The sequence below is a fragment of the Epinephelus fuscoguttatus genome, linkage group LG7 (assembly GCF_011397635.1).
Source record: "Epinephelus fuscoguttatus linkage group LG7, E.fuscoguttatus.final_Chr_v1".
NCBI classification, from domain to species: domain Eukaryota; kingdom Metazoa; phylum Chordata; class Actinopteri; order Perciformes; family Serranidae; genus Epinephelus; species Epinephelus fuscoguttatus.
In genome coordinates, this window is record NC_064758.1 from 41,852,499 (window position 1) to 41,876,485 (window position 23,987).

Genomic DNA, 23,987 nt, shown 5'->3' on the forward strand with positions numbered 1-23,987 from the left:
GTCTAGACTTGTCAACGTCTCTCTCTTTCACAACTACACCAAACTTTACAAATCTGACTGTGTATCCCCCAGGCTACATAAAAGCTCCGGGCATCCATGCATGAGAGATGAATGTCTCTTCACAGCTCTACCATGTCTTTATCCTAATTCTTTGACAGGAAGTACAGTAGAAAAGAGGCCAGCTGTCTGAAGGACTGCTGAAAGAAGCTTTGCTGTTGTCTTGCTTTCCTCTCATTGTAGCTACAAGTAGACACCCCTATACTTTTTGTCGGGGTCTGGTTTTCACAGTTTGGGCCTCCAAGTTTCAAAGAAGGTAAGTATCAATGCTTCTTCATACAGTGATATTTCAGACAGCATGCTTCAAACTCCGTGGCAACAGTTTGGGGAAGGCCCTTTCCTGTTTCAACATGACAATACCCACACAAAGCCAGGTTTATAATTAAGCAGTTTTCCCAGTTTGGTGTGGATCTTGAAGGGCCAGCACAGAGCCCCGACCTCAACCCCATCAAACACCTTTTGGGACGAGGTGCTGACTGTGAGCCAGACTTTATCACTCAACATCAGTGTTGGACTTCACTAATGCTCTTGTGGCTGAATGGGAGAAATTCCCTGCAGCCTTTCTACAAGAACAGAGGCTGTTTTTGACCTCATGCTGCTCCGCCTAGTTTTTCTCTTATGGTTCTCACGCAATTGCATTTATTCTGCAGACCATTAAATTAGCAACAAACTACCGATGATGTATTTATTTATTAATCCAAACGCCTAACCTGGAGGTTTGTAAGCTTTTTTATCTCTCCACTACTTTGTTTTGATTCTAAGATGATGCACTTTTTTGTTTTACTGCAAAATTACATGCACACAACTAGTGTAAACAGCTGCTGGCCGTGTGCCAGCTGGATGGCATCCAAAAGCATGTCATCAATGTTTTTGTACTGTAGTCTCACTGCAAGAAGGGGTAGACAAATCTCCGCAACAGAGAGCTCAAATTAATAAATAGTTGTCACTGCTAGGGTTGGGTACCAAACTTGGTACTTTTCAGGGTACTGACCAAATTACACCGCATCACCAAGTGCTGATTCACATAAAATCTATTTGTGCCAAAAGGGTGCTTTCACACCTGCTCTGTGTGGTTCAGTTCAATCGAACTCAAGTTCGTTTGCCCCCTCAGTGTGGTTCATTTGGTAGGTGTAAACACAGCAATCACACTCAGGTGTGCACCAAAACAACCGGACTAAGACTTTCTTGAAGAGGTGGTCTCGGTCTGGTTACAAACAAACTCTGGTGCGGTTGGTTTGTGGTGAGAACTAGAGTTGTACCGATACCAATACCAGTATCGGAAATGCCTCCGATACTGGCTAAAATGCGGTATCGGGTATCGGCAAGTACAGCCTATGACCAATCCGATACCACATAATGCCTCACGTCATTACACATACGCACATTACAGGCAAAAGAAACGGAAATGGAGCAGAGTTTAAAAAGCATTCTACTGTAGCCTTTAAAATGTCTTTTTTTACCAAATTGTGTGGCTGCACTTTAACCTGTGTCTTGATCTGTGTCAACACTGGATAATAATAATAATAATAAAAAGTTTTATGGCATTCATACTACTATTATGTATTTATTTTGAGTTTTAGGAGTTGAGACATACAACAATTCATATCCCATCCATTTTTATTTTATGTGCTGGTATCGGATTGGTACTCGGTATCGGCAGATACCTAAGGTTCAGAGATCGGAATCAGTATCAGGAAAGAAAAAGTGGTATCAGTACATCTCTAGTGAGAACGTGTTCTGACCTGGATGTGAAGCAACTGCAGTCACATGAAACATTGTTTGGGTTAAACATGAGCATGTTACAGTCCTGGAGGATTATTAATGTGCACCTCCTCCTGTACTGCCTTAATATGCACATTCAGCACATCCAATGCATCAAAACATTGTTTTCTAGTTGGAGCCGCGCCTCGTTTTCAAACTGTATGCTTTGACTAAAATGAACAATGACAGCAATATAGTCCACGATGAGCAGCGCTAAAATCAACCTGCGTAGTTGTCCCTCCATTGTGACATTACAAAGTGTCACATTTATCTTGCAAGTGTAGTCTTCTTCAACATTTGCTTTACTTCCTGGATTTTTCCCACATGGAAATTCTGACCAATCAAGAGCAGCTTTCTCACACAAGGCATTTGATCTGGTCCTCTTGTAAATGCTGCCGTGAGAACACAAACCAACTCTAGGCAATTACACAACTTTGTGATAAAATCAGTCCCTGATTCAGACCAAAGGAGATAACTCTAGGTCTGAGCGCACCCTAAGAATACATCTGGGTAGAAACACTGGGTTTAGACAAGAGGTGAATTTCTGCAAAGCACCCAATGTCTGGAAGCCAACAATGGAGCTCTGTGGAGTTGCCAAACTATCGCTATAGTATCGATCAGCAGCAACAGTTGATGTGGTCTATTTTCTTTTCTCTGTTTTTATTTTTTTGTAATAATCTAGTATCACTGCTAGACGAGTGGACACATACACAGAAGCAGATGGACAGAGACACAGTGGATCAGCTCCATGTGCGATTAGAAAAAAGCAGAGGAGCAGAACTGAGTTTTAGTTTATTAAATTCAGCTTTTGTTACAGCCAATAAAGTAACATACTGAAAAAACATACTGCTGAGTTCTGTTCTGTTTTTCCACTGAAATCTTAAATCGTTCAGAAAGTGTGCATCGGTGCAAATGTCTCTTGGCGTTATTTGGATGAACTGATCACATACTGGGATTCTAAATGGTTACCTTTTCAAAACTTTAAAACTTAATAACAACCCTTTTGAAGCTTAAAGCTGCTTTATGGCAAGTTAAGAATGATAACCCTGGCGACAGTGAGCAAAGCAATCACACTTCCTCTCTAAAACGGAAGTAAGATTACAAAATGATGCAATGTGGAGGCGCCCTAGTTCAGGCAAAGACTCAAGTCAACAGCAGCAGAGTAATGTCCATGGTTTTTGTTCAACGATCAGATATGACTGAGGGTTTCCTGCAACATATATAAAAAATTAGAAGTCAACAGCCCAAAAGTTCTCAATCAGTCCCTGATGTGTGAAAACAACTCTGCAGTTCAGATACAAGGTTGAAGTTTGAGTATCAACAGTCAGACCCTAGAAAGTTCATTTAAAGTTTGTCTTGACTAAGTGGAATTGTTGTCAGGCTAGAATGGGCAGCGCTTACCACCTCCATTAACAAATGTCCTGGGGGAAAGTGTGTGGGTGTAATGTTCAGGTGTCCACATACCTTTGGTACCGCACAGTGTATGTGTGAGGTCCTGTGGCTGCAACTACGATACTACTCACACAGGAACACCCTTCCATACAGGAGCTATACAGAGGATTTCCTACAGTGTATTATTCCTCGGGGGGTGCTTGATGTAAAGACCAGTGTTTTATCACAAGCCAAAGTGTACACACTCACAGCTTCAGTGTACTTCATAACCAGCATGTAAAGTTCCCTTAACAGCATCCTTGGATCAGGAAACATTCAAATGAAGGTTGATAGGAAAGTAAAGATAAGAGAGGGAAACATGCGGGTATGAAGGAAGGGAGGGGGAGAGTGCGCTGAGAGAGAGTGAAGGAATTTGGGGGAGTGGGAGGAAGAAGTAGGGAAAGAGAGAGGGGGACATGGAGAGGGAAAGTGAGAGGCAGCGACATAATAGTGGAGAGAAAAAAAGAGTGGAGGGAATGGGAGGAATGGGGGAGAGTGAGATAAGGAAAGCAGTAAGGAGGACAGGCAGAGAAAACGTAAAAGAAAAATACAGATGGCAAACAGAGGGAAAGAGGGAGGGGCATATGAGGGAGACAAGCTGACAGCAGTTATATATAGTCAACAGTGGCAGCGACATGTGGAAATTAAATGACAGTTTAATTTAGGAGAATGATCAAGAGGAGGAGAGGAGGAAAAACACATAAATGAAAAGTACAGTAGAGCCCAAACGATACTGGATCTGTCAGGGTAATATCCACGGTCAATATTAGAAAGTCACAAATATAGATTTGTTTGATTTAGCCAATCAACTAAATTAGTTGTGCATTTTTCCATCAAAATTACCCCGTATGTGCATGTTTTTAAACGCGGGAACACCAGCTCTGTAGACAAGCGTGCCTTTCTGTTTTTCAACTGGCGGGTCACGTTCAATGTCACGAACGTGTCGGAAAACAGGTTCCTAAACAGTAACCTAAAAAGCAGCGTTGAAGCCACATGTGACGGCTACTTCTTTGTCATATCTGTTACTCATTTGGTCTCTCTTTAAAACTCCGAGCCAAATAATTTGGAACAATGTTGGAGCACTGCTTGGACGGGGACAGCTGGAATTCGCTGTAAAACGTGTCCACCCAGGTGTCATGTTTCCGTCACTGGAGCCGATAAATAACTGAGATTACTGCAGAGTTACTTGTCCTGATAATGAATGCTGATTGTGACCTGAAGCCCAGTTCAGACCATAGATTCTCCACGACACGAGTTGAAACAAGCAACTACTTGCAATGCACCGTTCTGCAATGTTTTGCAACTAGACGAGATGGTGGATCATCTTTATGCAACAAGTCTCTGTGCTTCCATTCTGATTTCCAGCTTCTTGGGCTTGTTTTGTGGCTGAATATAATTTGTAGTTCTCAAAATATGAATTAGGATAGTGATAGCAAGATACTGGCTACAGTTGCATTTGTAGTAGTAATGAAACGGCAAAAGGCCTAAACAAAACCAGCATCAGATGGACTGTATTCATAATAAATGCGGCACAATATTATAAAAAACCAGCACCAATTAAGTAGTCAGTGAAAATGTGTGCAGTAAGCAAAGACACCATCTGTGGTCATTTTGAGTTGACGAGCGAACTACAGGCAACAGAAACAGGAAACAGGACAAACGTTCTAAAACCAGCCGCCGGTAATTTGACCAGCTGAGTTGCAGGTGACACCATCAGCCGCCTTGAGTCGAGCTCAGACCAACCAGTTCTCACCCCTGCACCTTTTCTCTGCAACGTTCTAAAATGGTTTTGTCTTGTCGTGAATCATGTATCTGAACTGAGCTTTAATCAATCGCCAGATGTTATACCCCTCTTCCACCAAAATTAGCATGTGTACGCAGGTTTTTTAAACACGGGTAAAATTGCTAAAAACAGGCAATGGATTCCTTTTTTATTGCGGGCGTGCCAGAGTTGTGTACACGGCTCTGCAGAAGACGAGTATGCCTTTCTGTGTGTGTTTGGGTTTTCTTGTTTTCGGAACACCTCCAGCGGGAGGCGCCCAGGAGGATCCTGATCAGATGCCTGAACCACCTCAACTGACCCCTATCAACGCGAAGGAGCAGCAGCTCTACTCCGAGCTCCCTCTGGATGTCCGAGCTCCTCACCCTATCTCTAAGGCTGAGCCCAGACACCCCACAGAGATTACTCATTTCCACCGCTTGTATCTGCGACCTCATTGTTTCGGTCACTACCCAGAATTCATGATCATAGGTGAGGGTTGGGACGTAGATGGACCAGTAAATTGAAAGCTTTGCTTTCTGGCTCAGCTCCCACTTCACCACGACGGAGCGGCGCAGTGCCTGCATCACTGCAGGACCCGCTGATCCATCTCACGCTCCATTCTACCCTCACTCGTGAACAAGACCCCAAGATACTTGAACTCCCTCACTTGAGGCAGTAACTCTCCCCCAACCCGGAGAGGGCAAACCACCGGTTTCCAACAGAGGACCATGGCCTCAGACTTGGAGGTGCTGACTCTCATCCCAGCTGCTTCACACTCGGCTGCAAAATGCTCCAGTGCATGCTGGAGGTCATGGTGTGATCGAGCCAACAGAACCACATCATCTGCAAAAAGCAGGGATGCAAAAGAGCCAGGCTTTCTATAATTCGCTTTCATTTCTCATATTTCTCTCCTTTAATATTGAACTCACTGGTGTGGTCCACTGGGGTTGCCCTTCTCAAACTGCATTCTTTGTGTTCCCATGAACACTTGAAAAGTCATCAGTCACGGTCCAACCACTGTTTCAAGTGCTGTTTAGAGTCCACATTTGGCCAAATACAGTGCAAATGTTCTGGAATTTTCTTGCTCCACGCACTTTATCCATGATGCTTTGGGAGCCAGAATATTAACTATTTAGATGTTTAATATCTGGCTAATTTATCAAAATAATGCCAACTTGAAAACTGGCTGCAACGTTTACTGAGACGCGAGAACCCACTCGCCAGACGAGACCGGCTGGTCACCTCGGCAGCCGGCAGGCTAGCTCCTGTAGTGTTTTAATTAGTTAGTCAAATCAGTTTGATGGTGGGCCAAAACTGAACTTGTGTGTTGATGGGTTTGTGTGTTCCCTGCAAGCCGGAGCCTGCACTCAGCCAAAGATCCTTTGTGAGGGAGGAATCTATTCAGTCTCAGTGGACTGAGTGTTTCTGTAGTTCCTAAGACTCCAGAGTAATACGTCTTCTCTCTAGCAGATCATGTCACATCAGTTTAGGAGTTTGAACCTCCTGATTAAACTGTAATTCCTAGTATATCATTAATTTAAAGCGACAGCTCACCCCAAAATCAGAAATTTTGCCTCGTACCTTTAGTGCTATTCATCAGTGTAGATTGTCTGTGGACTATCTTAAGTAACTGGGTCAAAATTTCTGGAAAGAAACAGTGCTGTTGACTTTTTTAAATGTATTTTTGCACTTTAATGACCACAACCCAAATGTTATCTAGTTTCATTATATTTGAGAGAAAGCAGGCATCTCTATGGCCGATATCTCCAACACTTGGCAACTCACAGCAAAGCAAACTAGACCGATAAATAGCACTACAGGTAAGAGGAAAAATATGTGTTTTTCATAAGTGTTAGATTTTTTTAAAAATTTTATCTAACCTTTATTTAACCAGAAAACTGTCTTAAGGTTAAAATTCTCCTTTTCAAGAGTGCCCTGGCCGAGACCCGCACCAAGGTTACAGACAGACAACACAGAACAAATGTAAAACTCTAAAACAAGCGATATAAAACACAAAATAAGATTACTACAAGGAAAAGCGAAAAAAGTATGTTAATAAAGACTAAAAATGAACCATAAAAATGCAAAAAAAAAACAAAAAAACTACACCACAACAAGGACCAGCTAAGATGCACCATGACATTGGCATATAGAAGACTGTGTACAAAAATCCTACAACAGTGTTTTGAAATGGCCGAGAGAAACCAACGAGTCCAACTTTGAGTCCCTCTGCAGAATATTCCACAGATAAGGAGCTGCAGACATGCCAAACTCTGTCCGTATCCTCGGTACAGACAATAAAAACATGATTTGTGAATGGAAGGCATTGCCATTTCCAATGTTTTTGCCTAATGTACACACATAAATATGCTGGAAGTAGGCCAAGAATAGCTTTGTGAACAAGAGAATGCCAATGGAAAAAGTCTACGAAATTGTAAGGAGAGTCAGCCAACCCAAGCATACAGGATACAGTGATGGGATAGTGGCTTGCAATTGGTGATAAATCTCAATGCAACATGGTGCACAGGTTGTTGAACCAAGGGTCAAGGAAGGTGTGTCAGATACATATTCAATCAACATTTAACCTGCATGGTAGGGATGCACCGATCCGACGTCTGGACCGAATATCGGCCCTGATATCATCAAAATAGATGGATAGGGTATCGGAAAATGCAACCTATACCTGAAGCGATCCTTTCCCTTTAAATCTATTGTGACGCGAGCTACATCATATGTCATGAGGCGAAGGAGAGAATCTGCCATGTGGAGGTATTTCACACTATTTCAACTGCTGTTGCACAATTGTTTATTTTTGCTAAAAATAAATAGTTCTTCATTGCGCAGTCATCAATGCCTGATGCGTCTAGTCTTTTCTGTTCTACATGTAAAGGTATATAGCTTCTTAGATCAACCATGGCATCGGGATCAGTATCGAAACTGAAAAAGCTGGATTGGTGCATCTCTACTGCATGGACTGGGTACCTAATATCAAAAGGACTCTCATCAAGATCAGGGTCAAGAAAAACTTGACTGGGAGAGCCCTATTAGATAAATAGATAGATCTGCAAGGATGCTCGTTTGTTGCCACGTTCTGTACTAAGAACTACCTATTCTATTTCCATTATTTACATTAGCCTGTTCCTTTGCTAGCAGAGAGGTGTCATAGTCACAAAAACATCTCCCTGACAGTGAAACAAAGAAATTCATAAAGACACAAGAGTTAAACACAGAGAGGAAAAGCAAGAAAAGGTGCAGTTGTTTACCAGTACGTCCGTCATGTCGCAAGGGCGGGCAGTCGGTTAGTGTGCAAGTCGTCAGCGATGTTAGCAGGCCGGACACATGCATGTCATCCCCCCTTCTGCCTCGGACCTCTCCTTTATAAATACACACACGCGCACACACACACACACACACACACACACACACACACACACACAAAGGAAAATGCACAAATGTACGTGCAAACGTGCATCCACGCAAATTTGCCACATCGAAGCACAATACAAATGCACCACAAACACATACATGAGTGTGTGTGAAATCCCACAAAAGCATGCATGGACCAAATACGCAATTTACACGCGTGTAAAAGCACACACACACACACACACACACAATACAACACACACAATGAGCACCAAAAATCCCAGGGAATGTACATTTATCCACAAAACACAGGCACCAGCACACACACACACATAGACAAGCACACAAGGAGAGAAAAAAAGCCATTGTAAGTGTGTGTGTACCAATCATCCACCTGCCACCTTCAGGATCTTCCATCTTTTACACAACCCTCTGAAAAAGGCACACATTTTCACTAATCTGATAAACATCTAGTAAATTGTAGTTTCCAAAAGTTCAGTGAAAGAAAAAGAGAGTGAGAGTGTGTGTTTCCATGAACTTCTCTTATGCAAACATACTGAGGATGTCCTCACAAGATGATTTAATCAGGAGCGACAGAGAGTCTTCTCCTGGTACATCACGGGAGGTCGCTGCTACTTCCCATCAAAGATGACGTCTGTTACGTTCACACATTAAAACTCTATGAAGCAAATGATTAATATTAACTGTGAATCAGGTGCCTCCCTGTAATGTGAAAATACACCAGACCGTATCAGTGCTCACGCTGACTTTATTAAGAGAATCGGCTCTCAGCTGTGACGTGACTGATTCACATTAAATACAGACTCTTCATCAGTGTCATTATGAAATTCTGGGTTTTAAATGCATTAAGTCACCACTGTGGACTGGACCAAACCAGGGCTTAATAACCAGTTCATATTACACCCAGCCAGGTAAACCCGGTCAATCCCGGACCATCCTGACTCCATATCGGATCAGCAAACTTTCTGTTGCTGCTATCTCCAGACCCTCCCAGCAAACAGTCAGTTCAACATCTGCCCGGTTAGCACGACAAAACACAGCAGCAGTGGCTAACATCCGAAACTGAGCCATTGTAACGGTTCAACTCTAATTAAAGCCATTAATAACCTTTCGCCATGTGATGCTAACAGTTACCCCGTCACTGTGGGTGTGTGGGCGGACTTTCACCAAGTCTTCCCCAGCGCAGAGCTCACACTCCTGCAGCTGCAGTTACAACCCATACAGTTTGCAGTATGGTGAAGTCAGTGTTATGATGGAGTTGGCAGTTGAGCATGCCAGAATGCCACCGAAATGTTTCAAAGTATGCACAACTCCATTCACACTAGGCGTATCGAATGCAGTACGACATTGGTGTCAGTATCACTTTAAGGCTGCTGCTGTTGGTACTGATTTTTTAAAATGATACCCAGCCCTAAAGCCATGGCTTAAATACCAGGGACTACTGGATTAAACCAGGACTAAAACTTCAGTGAATACTGGACCAAAGCTAGGCTAAAACATTCCCAACTACTAAAAAAAAACAGGGCTTAAAGTTATCTAACACTGAATCAATTCAGAGTTTTAACACCAGGAAAACTGGACCAAACCAGGGATCTATCACTGGTGACAACAAGTCCAAAGAAGGGCTAAAAACTGAATACTGGGACAAAACAGAGCTTGACATTGTATAACAAAGGGCCAAACCAACTCATATTGGACCAGACCAGATCGACTTTGACCAACTAAGGTTAAATCAACAGTGAATTTTGGACCATACAAGTTTGAAACACCCGTGACTGTTGGGCCAAATAAGGGCCAATACAACCAATTTTGGGTGGATGGAAAATCAAACATATCAAAACGGTCTATAAAATATCATCTACTGAAAAAGAACAACATACAGGACAGTTGTACAAAAGAGAACGGAACAAAGAAGGATGAATTTAAAATGGGGGACAGGTGAATTGGTGACTCTAAATTGTCCATAGGTGTGAATGTGAGTGTGAATGGTTGTCTGTCTCTATGTGTCAGCCCTGCGATAGTCTGGCGACCTGTCCAGGGTGAACCCTGCCTCTCGCCCAATGTCAGCTGGGATAGACCCTCAAGAGGATTAGAAAATGGATGGATGGAATTTAAAATGTTGGAGTTACAAGGTTTTCAAACAGCAGCCACACTGTGTTTTAGTTTACATCATGGGTTCATTTTCCTTCAAAATTCCCTTTAAGAGAGTAACTTGAGTTCCACATTGAAACCATGAGACAGAGATTAGTGGCAGGCTTGTTGCTCACCATGCCAATTAGTTTCAGTAAGGAAAGCTAATGCAAAGAAATCATTTTAGAGAAACAGAAAAGGCCAATTTAGTTTGGCCTCCAACCCGACAAGTGTGGCAGTCAGACAAGACTTTAAAAGCAGAGATTTACTGTTACTGTTAAAAAATATACACATTCAGATTAGTATACAAATAAACAAAGTATGACTGAGCTCAGTCAAAGTATATCTTAAGTTCTGGATTCTTAAAGCACTGTGAAGAGCCCCATACAGTCCCTGTACTGTTTTGATATGATTGTAAAGGACTGATTGATGTAAAACTGAATCCAAATTTTGAGGACTTAATCCTGGCAAGTGATGATGATGCCTAAGACCACATTTGTATTCCCCAGGAAAAAATTCTTTGAATTTTTTTTTGCTTTTATCAGAGGTCGATAGTGAAGAAACAGACAGGAAACAAGCAGACTGAGAGGGGTGTGGCAAACAACAAAAGTGCTCATGTGGAATCTAACCAGGAATGTTGAGATTATTTGGGTCTCAGGGCGCTCCGATATAAGCTATTTCTGATTTTTGAAGTTGAAATGTGGTGCAGATCAAATATGCGTTATGGACATGCGAAAAAGGAAATTACCACATGGAATGGTTTTGAGATTTTTGTTTTGTTGGCTGACATATAGGTGTTACTGTGGGTATTGCTTGATTATAATATTTTCAGATCTGATCTGGGCCCAACAAAAATGTCAATCTTATATTGATAATACAATCTGATATTCACCAATGCAGTTCTCATCCAGATACACTAGCCCTTTTTAGACAGGAATTGTGCAAACTTGCAGGAAAGCCCAATCAGTCTTTTTTCAGCATTGGCAGTATAAAAACAAAATCGGGGAGTGCAGCAAAATGCCGCCTACCTACTTTTGTTTATACAGAATGCGCCTTTTTCGGGGCAATGGGGGGCGTGAGCAAGTAACAAAACGTGTAGCTCAGCGTGTGACGTAAACAGTGATGTACTCTGAGGGAAGCCGCGGCTGGTCAGTCCTTCGGCTTCCTTCTCTCATAAGTCGGCCCGTTCTTCACCGTCCCCGTCATCTGACGGTTAATGGCCTCTTTGTTTGCGAGGGCAAGGAGGGCGCACAATTCCTTGTCTCCCCAGTTGCTCATCTTTACAGTGTCTGTCAGGTTTGTGTTTCCCTCTTGCTACTAGCTGCTTGCTAATTCCTGCTATCAGCTGTTTCCTGTTAGTCCACTGCCAGTGGATCGCACGTGCAGCGTGCTTCTCCCACAAGTCATCAACAGCCGGCCTCGGTCTGTTTAAACTAAAAGGGTTCCGCCAATATGTCTACCCTACAAGGTGGAAAATTGGGTACCTCGGATCAACTCGCCAACCCAGCTCTGTGTGTCTAAACGTTCGCAGCTTGCCGGCAAAACGGCCCAACATTCGTGGAAAATCTGCCAGTGTAAAAGGGGCTACTGATTGTTAAGGCCTGCCTGCAAAACTTTCAGCCAAACATGACATCAACATCACTTTTCAGGCCAAATTAAGTGAATTTTAAAGCAAATTTTGCTGAGTTTTAACCAACTTTGTAGCACAACACAACATAATCTGTCTTCGATTCTCAGTCCAAACTCCAATTTAACAGTAAAAGTAGACCGTGTTGATCAATAATAAACCAAGATTCTCTTACTGCGTTGTTTATTTCTCACTTCAGATGTCTTCAGTAACATATTTCAGTGCACTTTTTGACTGTGACATTAGAATTTGTGAACAGAGAGTGGGTGCCATACTGTTTCCTGCATTGTAAAAACATAAGCTGAAAAAAAAAAAAAAAAAACTAAGCAGCTCTGATTAAGTATGAACCAAGATTCTTTTGCTGTGTTGCCTCTGTGCATCCATAGCTAAATCACCAATAACTAGTGGAACAACACAGGGCTAAATACCTCTGAATAATGGACAAAACCAGGGCAAAAATACAAACGAATACTGGACGGAACTATGTCAATATGTCTGTGTTGCCTATTTCTCACCCACGGTATTTTCAGAAACATATTTTAGCTTAGTGTTTAACTGTAACACAACCAATGTTTGTTTCCAGCCAGATGCCATATTGTTTTTTTACATCACCCACCAGCAGAAGCATATTTTGGTCCAGTGCCGAGCAATGCATTCTGGTCGTTGTAGGTTTTCTAGCTCTTGAGGAAAAGCAAATGCCACAGCCCTTTATCTTTGTTTTCTCTGGTCAGACAGCACCAATTTCAGACGTATTTGTGTGTATTTGTGTACTGCATGGACATCCTAGATTGATGAAAAGACCAACTTTCCAGCAGTAAAATATTCTTTTACGATCTTAAATGAATGAAGAAAGAATAATCGTCTATGTTGTATAAATATCTTAAGGTTCTGGAATGGACAAAACCTGTTTGATCACACTGGGTCTCTAAAAATGGTGGACATTTTTAAGGGACACTTTATGGGCCAAATGATTCATGAAGAAAATAATTAGCAGATAAATGAACATTGAAACTAACAAAATTTTAATTTTTTATTTTTAAAATGTGCAGCTTTCATTTCCCAGCCTGTTTGTATTTGGTCTACAGCTCCAGGAACAGCATTTTACTTAGAACTCCAATTTCTGTTGAGTTCATATTACTGGAAGAACGACACGGTCCTCTGTGGGCTGAGAAAACTCTCCGACCTCTTGATGTGATCCTTTAAAAAATCCCACTGGATGACCTCAAAAATGTGTGGTGGTCAAGCTAAAAATAAGGTTCCTGGACAAACATCTGAGATTGGGGAGATCTAAGGTTTTAATCTGACATCGCAGATGACATGGGAATGCTCGTTTTATGTGGCTTTTTATGGACTTAAGACATCAAAGCAGCGACAAAGAGCCACCAGTAAAACCACCAGCGATCGTGGCACAAGATGATGATGAAGACATGCACCTCACAGAATGGCAACCATATACAAAAACCCAAACACACACACACACATACACACACACACATCTATGCATTAAAGGTGGACAGAAAGAAACAATAAGAGACTAAAAGAAAAAACAAAGGAGGGGACCTAAATAGTGAGAGAGAGAGAGAGAGAGAGAGAGAGAGAGAGAGAGAGAGAGAGAGAGACGAGGAAGAGAAGGCGATGACCAGAAAAAAGAGGAAGCAAGCAACAGACACAATGAAGAAAGACGCAGGAAGAGGAAGTGTGCACCAACTGGCAACAAGAGGAAGGAAAAAAACTTCTAGACTTCCTGATCGGGTACAAGTCAGTATCTGAGAGGCGTGTGTTTCTTAACCTCAGGGGTGGGACCCCCAAATTGGCCACAGATTTCTTTTTCTGACAGCTGATACTGTTGATCCTGTGACACAAAATACAACCGCAGCTTTGGGTAACAATCCCCAAATAATGACAGATCATGTAGAGGAGGCTGCCTGTGATTTCTGAGGGTGATGTCACGCAAAATATGTTGGAAGCGGTTTAATAAAACTTTTCCTCCTTCAGCTTGGTTTGTCCAGTCACGTGAGAAAAAAGGTTTTTACACTACTGAACCTCTACGAACGCCTACAAACAAATCTCACTTCTCTTTCAAGAGGATTCCTTTTTTTTTTTTTTTAAGAACAGAGTGTGTAATTCGAACCGGCCTCAGGAAAAAACCTCAAAACACAGGGATTTATGAGGATAAAAGGCAATGGATGTTGACATTTCATAGCCTGCAGTTCCACATGCTCAGACACATCAAATAGAAAGTGGAGAAGAAATGCAAAGAGCCGTGCGTTCAAAAAACTGACATGTCTGACACCTCCTTCCACCTTTATTTCTGATTTCAAAAGCACCTTCCTGTGCGATACCTTCACCCAAAGCTGGACAGTATGCGTCATGACAAGACATCTACTACACAATGAAGGGATGAAGCATCTAGAAGAAAGAACAACAGGGATCAGTTGTAAAATACCTTCTCTGCTCAAATTAAGGATACACTAACGCAACAGCACACTCATTTCTGCTTTTTGGTGTCTCTTCCTCCTAAAAGTGCCGAACCACAGGCGACACCTTATATGGTCATAAACAGGAATTATATAAGAAAGCTATAAGTCCAAATAGGAATACTGAAGTTATACTTTACAGAAAAATGTATACAACAAGACTACGACTGGACTGCTGTCGGAGCAGCATGGGAACTTCATAGTGTCAGTTTATATGTAAACATACCATCAAGTACAGCAAGGTCACCATAAACCCAGCACAAAGACACTGTAGGAAAAGTAAAGGAATCTCACTGGGATATTTTTGTCTTAACTGCCCCAAATATCAGCTCAGCTGCTTTTTAAGACCTCAGCAAGACGACTTTAAACCAAATTTAAGACTAACTTTTGGACAAATCGTCTTTTTATTATCCAGGCACTGCAGGTAAGTATGCAGTCCTGAGCACAGGTGGGCTTTATGTAGGAATATGGTTGTTGGAGTAAGTTTTGTTCGTCTATATTTTGCAAACAGGTAAGTGCAAGTACACAGAAAAGCGACAGTATTAGGTTCAGTAGAAGGTTTTAAGATTTGCAATATCAGAAGAGCTTGACTCATTTTGTCACAACTAAATTAAACAATGGATAAATTAAATCAAGTAAATGTTTGTGGCAATTTACACCTAACAAGACGATCTAATGACTTTAAAGGCCAAATATTTATAAATTTGAAGACATTTGAGGACTTATAAGAACACGCAGACACTCTGGTGTCCCTTTACACCAACAGTTTCGTTCTGGTTCCTGCAACTAATTTTGAACAGTTCAAAACCTTTTGACCGAAAGTAAATTGGGTCAGAGCCAGAAAACTTGGTTCTCATCTGGAACCAAAAAATAGCAGGTTGTACATGACGACATCAGTAGGCGTGTTCAGGTTGGAAAGAGAGGATGGAGAAGGCAACAATGGAGAAGTCAAGTTAGAAATGGTTAGGAAAAAAAGAGGGTACAGTGGTCTTAATAGTTGGTCCATGCTTGCTTTTTTAGGTGAAAACAAACATCAGTATTAACTGCACAAAAGTTTGCAGGTGAAGGTCCCAAGAGTTCTGAACAGAACCGGATCAAGAACCAGAGCTAATTTAGAGGAATGGGGGGGTGTATAACATGGGTAGAGCAAGGCAATAACTCTGTCCAAGTTAGGGGTTTGATTCCAGCGTTAAAATGTATGCATTCACAGTCCTATGAGGAACAACAACCACAGTTCATTTTCACTTTTTCTGATAAAGTAACCTGTGCTCCTACAGGGACATCAGTTGTCAAACTACAATCCAGATAGAAACACAAAACCTCTTATCGTGATCACCTTCAAAGTCAAGTCAATCTAAATAAGTAAAAAAAAAAAAAAACACAGGCCAAAAAAGCTTCAACTAGATTCTATATTTTCAGCAACTATACCTTGTGCCAACATTTTTGAAAATGTTTCCGTATTTTACTTATGACATCAATGCTGATGATATATAAATATTAATGCTAAGCACTTGGTTGGTGATCTGGCCAAAAAGTAGGGTTTACCACACATTCGTTTATTTGTGGCACACGGCCACAATATAAGCATTTGTTGCCACATTTACATATTTTTTTTTTGCCGTAATTCTCTCCATATAGTTTCAGTGTCATAAATGTTTTTCCAAACTAATTTAGATGGAACCAGCCACGTTCCCATGATAACCAAGCACCACATGGTGGGTTTGACCAGCACAAAAAAATAAATAAAAAACTGCTTTCACTCGCCTCTGCGGCAGCAGATCCATTAATCTGATCCGATCAGCTATGATCGATCTGACCACAAACTGATCCAAAGCAAGTCTTGAGGGTGATGATCAAACAGTTTGTTCCTCAGTTCTCCACCCCATGAGTCAAACTCAACAAACTGCTGCATCCACAGACCAACAAACCTCCGAATTCAGTGAGAGGACACATGAAAAAAGGACAAAAAAAAAAAAAAATGCAGTTCCTTTAATGACCACCAAAAGTGAGTCAATCCTTTCAGACAACGCTGTTAAAATATCCAACTTTACAGCAGAAATAAACATGTTCACAGCCTGATACAAAAAACAGTTTGGGTCTCTGTAGCGACTTACCCCATTAGTGACAGCTGTACAGGGGTGAATGTTTAAATAACTTACCCGCTTTAACTTTGTTAAGGCTTAAAGTTACACATAATTAGAAGCATGGCTGCTTTGAGCGACAGGTTGTCTGCAGATAGTGCCCTCAGCTTCAGATCCACCCCTCTCTCCTCCACAGCTCCACCCTCTCGTCCAAATCTGGTCACTTCTGGCTCCAAAAATCCAACACTGCTAAAATACCAAACCTGAGGCTTCAAAACAGGAGTCCACTAACCAATGGGTGATGTCACAGTGACTATGTCCATTATTTATATACAGTCTATCCCATTTAAAGCCCCTACAAGGAACTTTCTTTTTGAGTTGATTTTGGCGACCCTGTGGACAAAAGCGGTAGTGTGAATGAAAGAATGAAGCCTACATTTCCCATGAGTTCTCGCGCGTATTGTCGTAAAGACGCTTACCTGGCTCACCCATGTGTTTGTTTTGGGGATGAATGAAACAACAAGACGGGAAAACTTTGCCCCCGCTCCTATCGGGGATCCCAGCTCACCTCTGCCATGCCCCAGCTCCACGTCTCCGGCGTAAGCTCCACCGCCGGGGTAAACGCAGCGGTCGGCTGGTAAGGCTGAAGGCCTGTTTGGCGAGCACTTCCACGGCTTCTTGGAGTATGGAGCGGTGCCTCGCCTCTTTATTTCTCGGCACTCGCTGGACCCTGTCAGCGCCTGGCTGGTACCTGTCGTCGGCCCGGATGAGGTGTTCCAGCCCCGCGGGTGAATCTGTGCAACCTGCGGCCTCTGTGTGTGGCTCCCCGGACAGCTAACGCCATGGACCCGCCGGCTGCTGCCAGGATTGGGCTGGTAAATGCTACATCGCTAGTGAACAAAACGTTTATCCTGAAGGATTGGATTTTCTCTGTGTGACTGAGACGTGGCTGACTGTTGGTGAGTCCAGTGCTTTCACAGAACTTTTACCCGATGATTGCTGCGATTTTAACTCCCCGCGGACGTCGGGTCGAGGAGGAGGAATAGCGACTATTTATAAATGTAAGCAGCTAGGTAAGATGACGTGTGCCGTCTGAGTGCCGTAAATCGTTTCATCCTGGAAGCAACCTGGGGCGGACCCGGAGAGTTTCCTAAAGATATGGATACACACTATACAGAAATAGCTTATCTTCACACCGATGGTCTCATGTGCTGTTGTAGGTCACGCTCAGACATCAGCAGAAATGAGAGACTTTTGCATATCCAGTTAAAAGTTCCTTGTAGCGACTTTAAGGGATGTGCCGACACAACTGATTCTCTATCGATTGCCAATACCAAAATCAGTAAAGTCTTTAAGATGCAGGATGAAAAACTGCAATCTCATTCAAAAAAGTTTGAATGAGATTTGAAAGTTTAGTACGAGCCAGAATGTACGAAAGATGTGGAACATTTTAAAGTTTCTACATGAATGTATGAATGAAGAAAGAAGCTTTGTAAAATGCTTAAAAAACCTTGAATTTGTGTCAAATTTGAACATTCCTCCATTCATTTCAAACGGGAAAATTTTTGCGTAGAATAACAAAGGTTGGGAATGCTGCAAAAGCCGCCCACCCTATGTCCAGCCCAGTCCAGACCAAATATTCGCAACAAGAAAACAGTTTTAGAGCACTGCAGACAAAGGTTGCGTTGGTGTGAACTGGCTGAAGTTGCCTGTTTCTACTCGTCTCGTCATAAATCTTTAGTCTAAACTGGGCTTTATTCTCTCAGAAATTAAGTTTAATTCAAAATTTAATTTTTAACTTCACTAAGCCCCGCCCCTTTGTGATGGTTGGACAAGCTGTCGCAGTAAGCATGGAGCCTACACTGTAACTAACTGCACTCCCTGAAGAAATATTAGCACATTTTTGGACAAATGAAAGAGTGATTCCAGAGAGAAGCAGACAGAGGGGTCTACAGTCTGTGTTTGAAGGATATATCCAGGATGTCAAACTGACTCAGCAGCAACAACAGGTTAAAAAGACAAAGATAGTTAGAAGCTAAAGCCGAACTATAGGCTACAGATCACAGTGTAAAAGTGAACCACCACATCACTGCTGATCGCCACACAAGACAATGAATATAAAGGGAAACTTTGCTGATATTGAACCAGCTGTGTGGCATCACAGTGTGTGCAGATGAACGGTGTTTGGCTTCACCCCCGTGCTGCTGCCAGCACCTGGACCTCCACCGCCGGACAAGCAAAGTTCATCTGCGCACAATGCGATGACACACAGGTGGTTGAATATCACAAAGTTTCCCTGCTTCTCTTCACTGGTTCCTGTACAGCAGGGTCGGTCTTTGCTCCACTGTTATAATTATTAACAAGCAAAAGCAGCAGGTGTATACATTCAGTAGGCTATATCTTCAGCTAAAGCTATGCACAACATTTAGCTCCAAATCCATAAAACCAGCCTGAAAATGAAGGAAATCTGAAACGACTGCATTAAGCCCTGATCACACAGAGAGCGTTTAAGCAATTGGAGGCGTCTTTTTGTAATTGTTTTTAATGAGAATGAAGCTTTTGCCTTGTGGTTTTTACGTTGCAACACGCCTTGCGTTTCTGGACTCTCGGTGCCTGGTGTTTTTGTCGGAGTGCTCCGAACTCCTCGCATTGAAATAACTTCAACTCAGAGTGGAAAAGCGCCCCACGTCATCTCTTTTTTGTCACCGTTTATCCCATTGTCCAATTAGATGATTTGAGAGGCGGGCCTTCTGTGGTGGTCACGACAACAAGTTTCCAGTTGGTAAACAATGGAGAAGAAACTGGTGGTAGAGGTTGCTGGATACCCAGAGCTTTATGACCCGATGATAGACAGCAGGTTGTCAAACTGTCCCTGAGTCATCCTAAAATATGCCTGGCAACATCCATCATGGAGGAGAAGCTCCTGGACCAACTGGTGGTACTCCCCATGATCCAGCCTCCTCTTTAGGGTCTCATGTACCCACACAGCTCTCCGTTGATCTGTGCCCAACAAACTATTTGCTGACAGCCTCAACCAGAGCCACAGGAAGTACCCTCTGCCTCAACATTTCAGGAACTAGCTACTAATTACTGTCCATTAACTAAAATAAATGAACGGTAGATTGATTACACGAGAAGGTGAGAATAAGGAGGGGAGTCCATGGTTGCCTGGCAACAATAAAAAGGCGTAGCAAGCGTTTTCTTCTTCACTAGTGGAATTTATTTTTTTTTAAAAAGGCAGTGCGGCGCACTTTCAGTGTGACCAGGGCGTTTGAGTCGTTGTTGTCGGTAGGGATGGGTCACGATTTTCGAATTTCGAATAGTCGTTTTATTTTTGAAAAATCAATTTTTTAATGCGGCTATTACTATTCGCCGTCTTATTCCTCCCCCTATATTTGACATGCAATTCAGCTCCTAACCGTACGAGGGCAGTCAAGGATTGCTACCACATTGTGAGATGGGCTACCAGCTAGTTTGATGCTCTTCTACAAACAGGAGAAACACGCAGAGACTACTACTCCGTGAGGAATGTCCGCAGTCATTCGGGCTTTCATAGTCGAGCGCACTTCCGCGTTGTAGTTTCCTGTAAAAATGTCTGTGAAAAATCCCCGCAATGTGAAAAATACATGCCGAGCAGTCACCGGTGTGCGTGCACACGGCTTGCGGACGTCTGCTTTGAGTCCGCGCAGATCTCTGTGGAGTCCGTTCTGCCCGAGTATGTTTGGGCCTTTAAAGATGAATGGATCTCTGTGTGCGTGGCTCCGGGGGGCGATTATTTGAAAAATTGTCGAATACTTGCCGCAATTTTCGAATAGTGTTTTTGCTTGTGTTGCCCATCCCTAGTTGTCGGACCCTGCGTCCTGGGGCGGGACTTAGCGAAGGGTCAACTGTCAAACCAGCAAGTTTGAAAAGGGCCTTAACTGCTGACCTGTGTTACAACTGACCCCAGTCTCCCCTATGAACCATGACGGGTCCATAGTTAAACAGCAGAAACATTAAGCTGAAAGTATGACACACAGAGAGGAAGAAAACTGAAATAAAGTAAGAAGACCCTTTAAAGTCCTGTTACAGTTTCTACCAACAAGCTGCTTGTGTGTTTTAATGTCACAGATAAAGCAGCAGTAGATGAGCGTCAGGATCAGTCCGGCTGCTGTCATGAAGAAAACCGTTGTAAAGAAACGGTGACAACACACCGGGGTGAGCTCGACTCCTTCTCCTCCTCTTTCCCCCCCAAAGACTGCCTCCCGTCACTGAGAGGGGAGCCGAGGAGGTAAGGAAGGAACGAAGGGAAGGAGGGAGGGAAGGAGTCACGGAGCCCGACCTTTTCCTCAACACCGCGGAGCGAGGAGAAGCCCCGCCGCTGACTGGAGCCCAGGAGAAGGGGAAATTAAACTGAAAGCAGCACCCCTCCCCTCCCCGTGCTCAGGCTGCGCTCTGCAGCCGATCAGATACTCACAATCTTGGCATTAATAAGGTCCGGAGGGCGGTATCCGCTGCGCTTTCGGAGGCACATCCGTGTGGTTTTTCTCTTCCTCTGCCGCTCCGCACCGGGGGAGGGGGGGGCTGCCGCGTGGATCTTTTTGATTTATTTCTCTAAATATCCTGCCGCCGCCGCCGCCGCCGCTGTATCGGAAGAAGAAGAAGAAGAAGAAGAAGAAGCAGTCCGCCTCCTCCCCCCTTCTGCTGCTCTCCTCCTGCTCGGGTTTTTCCCACAGAGGGAGAGACGTAAAGAAAGAGTGTGTGCGCGCGAGAGAGAGATCACCGCCCTGGCTGACAGAAGCGGCACAGCGCATGCGCGGATTCACACGTCCATCGAAGCAGGAGGAGACCCGGAGTTCTCTATAATAAAACTTTATACACTGTTTATATATATATTAACTTTTATTTGGTTTCATAAAACATGATTAAAAGTAACAATTTATGCGCCAATTTACCAAAAGTTTACTCACTGAAATACATACTTTTATACACTTTTAATTTAATTTATTTCGTATAAAAACGTTCAATTTTTTAATACATATAGGCTAATTAATTTTATTTAATTTTTTTATTTTGTTTTCCTCACACATTAATGCATACACAATGAATTCCTTATAGTCATGTATTTAAATATTTACAATATATATTTATATAATATATTTTTTGTCTAGTTTTTTTTACTTTTATTGTACATTACGTTATTGTTTGATTTTATGAACTGTTGACACATTGCTGCTTGTTTTTTTTAATTTGTTTTTTGCTGTGCTTTGAAAGGGGCCTATAAATAAAATACATTATTATTATTATTATTATTATTATTATTATTATTGTTATTATCATATATCTGCACCCAACTTTATGTTTTACATATGATTTTTTGTGAAAAGAAATTTTACTGGCATGCATCTGTTCATCTGTACAGAATATAAGTAATATAATCTTAATAATAAATATGATAAGGATGCCACGTTTGCAGCTTTGCTTCACAATATGCTTTTACATACAATATAGTTTTTATATTTAATCAACACCTGACCACAGACTGTTAATATAACATAATGTTTCAGTATTTTTGTAAAGTGACACTTATTCAGTGTTCATTTATTTATATGTGTGTGTGTTTTTTGTGTAAAGAAATTTTACTGTGTATCTCTTCAAATATAGGTAATATTAATTTCACAATAAATATGATAAGGGTACCATGTTTACAGCTTTGGTTCACAGTAAGCTTTTATATAGGCTACATTTTTAATTTGTTAAATTGGCTGTTAATATAACATTATATTTAAATATTTTTATCAAGTGACACTTAATCAGACAAATTATTTCTACATTATCTGTCATTTCTAAATTCCCTTATAGTTTGCACAGATGTTAAACGAACTCGAAAGATGCCGTGCATTGACACATGCTGATGAGACAGCCTGCAGAGAAGTCAAGTGACCACAAATAAAAGTTTTCAGCCATATCCTGTTTTGCATACGCACTACAGATCAGTGTGAGATATTTCTGGCCACAGGCTACGAACCACAGGGGCCAACTTCTCCTCTCCTCTCCTGCTGTGGATATTAAGCAGACAGTTCAGCTGAGGCTATTTTTCAAAAGTCAGGTCCTCACATTCACAGCTGGATTCCCAATATTATAATGTTCTTTACAGGACTCTGCAACACTCTGGTCTAATCGACCAACAATAGATTGACAGGGTGAAACAGTGACAACAAAAATAACACAGATACCTAGAAAGAGGGAGGAAAACAACACCGGGGGTCCTCTGTGAACTATAGGTCCGCCTTTTCAGGAATCTTAAAGTTCACATGTCCCCAAACACATGCTGAGAATCAGTGCAAATAGATGCAGCAGCTGCCGATGCTATTTTAATCCATCATTATACATCCATATTTCCTAGAATATAAGGGGATACTGTTCCACATGACCACGACTTTCATGCATATTGAAAGACCTCATACGTTTTCCTGGGTTCACCTGCTTAACCTAAACCAGGGCTCTGTGGGCCCTCATCTGACACCCAGTGGGTGCTCGATCACTAAGGTTTCTCGATCGCTGACAGACTTCTCAATTTCTATTTCATGTTATTTCGTGGTTGTCAGAGGAAATACTGAAACTTTGACACGAGTAAAGGACAAGAGCGAACTTTTCAGTGTGCTGCCACCAGTGTGAAACTAATTAAAGATTAAATAAAATGTCTGTGGCTGTAATTACTCCCCTTGAGGATGTCTCTATTTTGATTTTTGGTTTAAAACAGGTTAAAAAAATCACGCTTTTTTAGTTTAAATGTACAAATTGTTGAGTTTTGACAGGAGACAGTTGGTGTGTCTTTGTGAGTGACTGCTTCAAATGATGTGAGAGGACCGGGAGGAACAGGAGGGGGCGCCATACACCAAGCAGAGAGGGAGAGAGCATGAGAGGGGATGGGGGGCACAATCAAGCAAACATGGGTTTATAAGTATAAGAGTATAAGAGTGAAAATGTCTGTCTGTTTTAATTTATTGGATGTTCCTGCCTTATTTCCAGTTCTGACAATGCGGTGAGTTCACTGAATCACCTGCTATTTACTTTAAAGTCCATCAGACTTTTCCAGAGCCGTATCTTTCTCAAATCAGTATCCCATATGTTACAGGAACACAGTCAGGGCGCTGTAACCATCAACATTTCACCTCCTTCAAGTCAGCAGCCTGTAATATTGATTATAAGATATTTAAGTTTAAATAAACACCCATCAGTTCACTTTAAATATTGCAGGTAAAATCTGCTTCTCCAACCGAGCGCCCCCTGTT

The 23,987-nt window shown here is 42.1% G+C and overlaps 1 protein-coding gene across 2 annotated transcripts in view; it reads right to left on the reverse strand.

Moving 5' to 3' along the window:
* The window catches only part of rgs19 (regulator of G protein signaling 19), a 56,416-nt gene extending 34,932 nt beyond the window's left edge, over positions 1 to 21,484 (reverse strand). Inside the window, exons 1-2 of one of the 2 annotated variants that reach the window (XM_049580432.1) lie at positions 21,170 to 21,484; positions 8,275 to 8,385 (exon numbers count right to left, since the gene is read on the reverse strand). In XM_049580432.1, the coding sequence (XP_049436389.1) occupies positions 8,275 to 8,289 (15 nt within the window). In that variant the 5' untranslated portion in view covers positions 8,290 to 8,385; positions 21,170 to 21,484. The remainder of the gene's footprint in view (positions 1 to 8,274; positions 8,386 to 21,169) is intronic. The other variant, XM_049580431.1, reaches the window with a different exon arrangement.
* Positions 21,485 to 23,987: the final 2,503 nt, after the last annotated feature.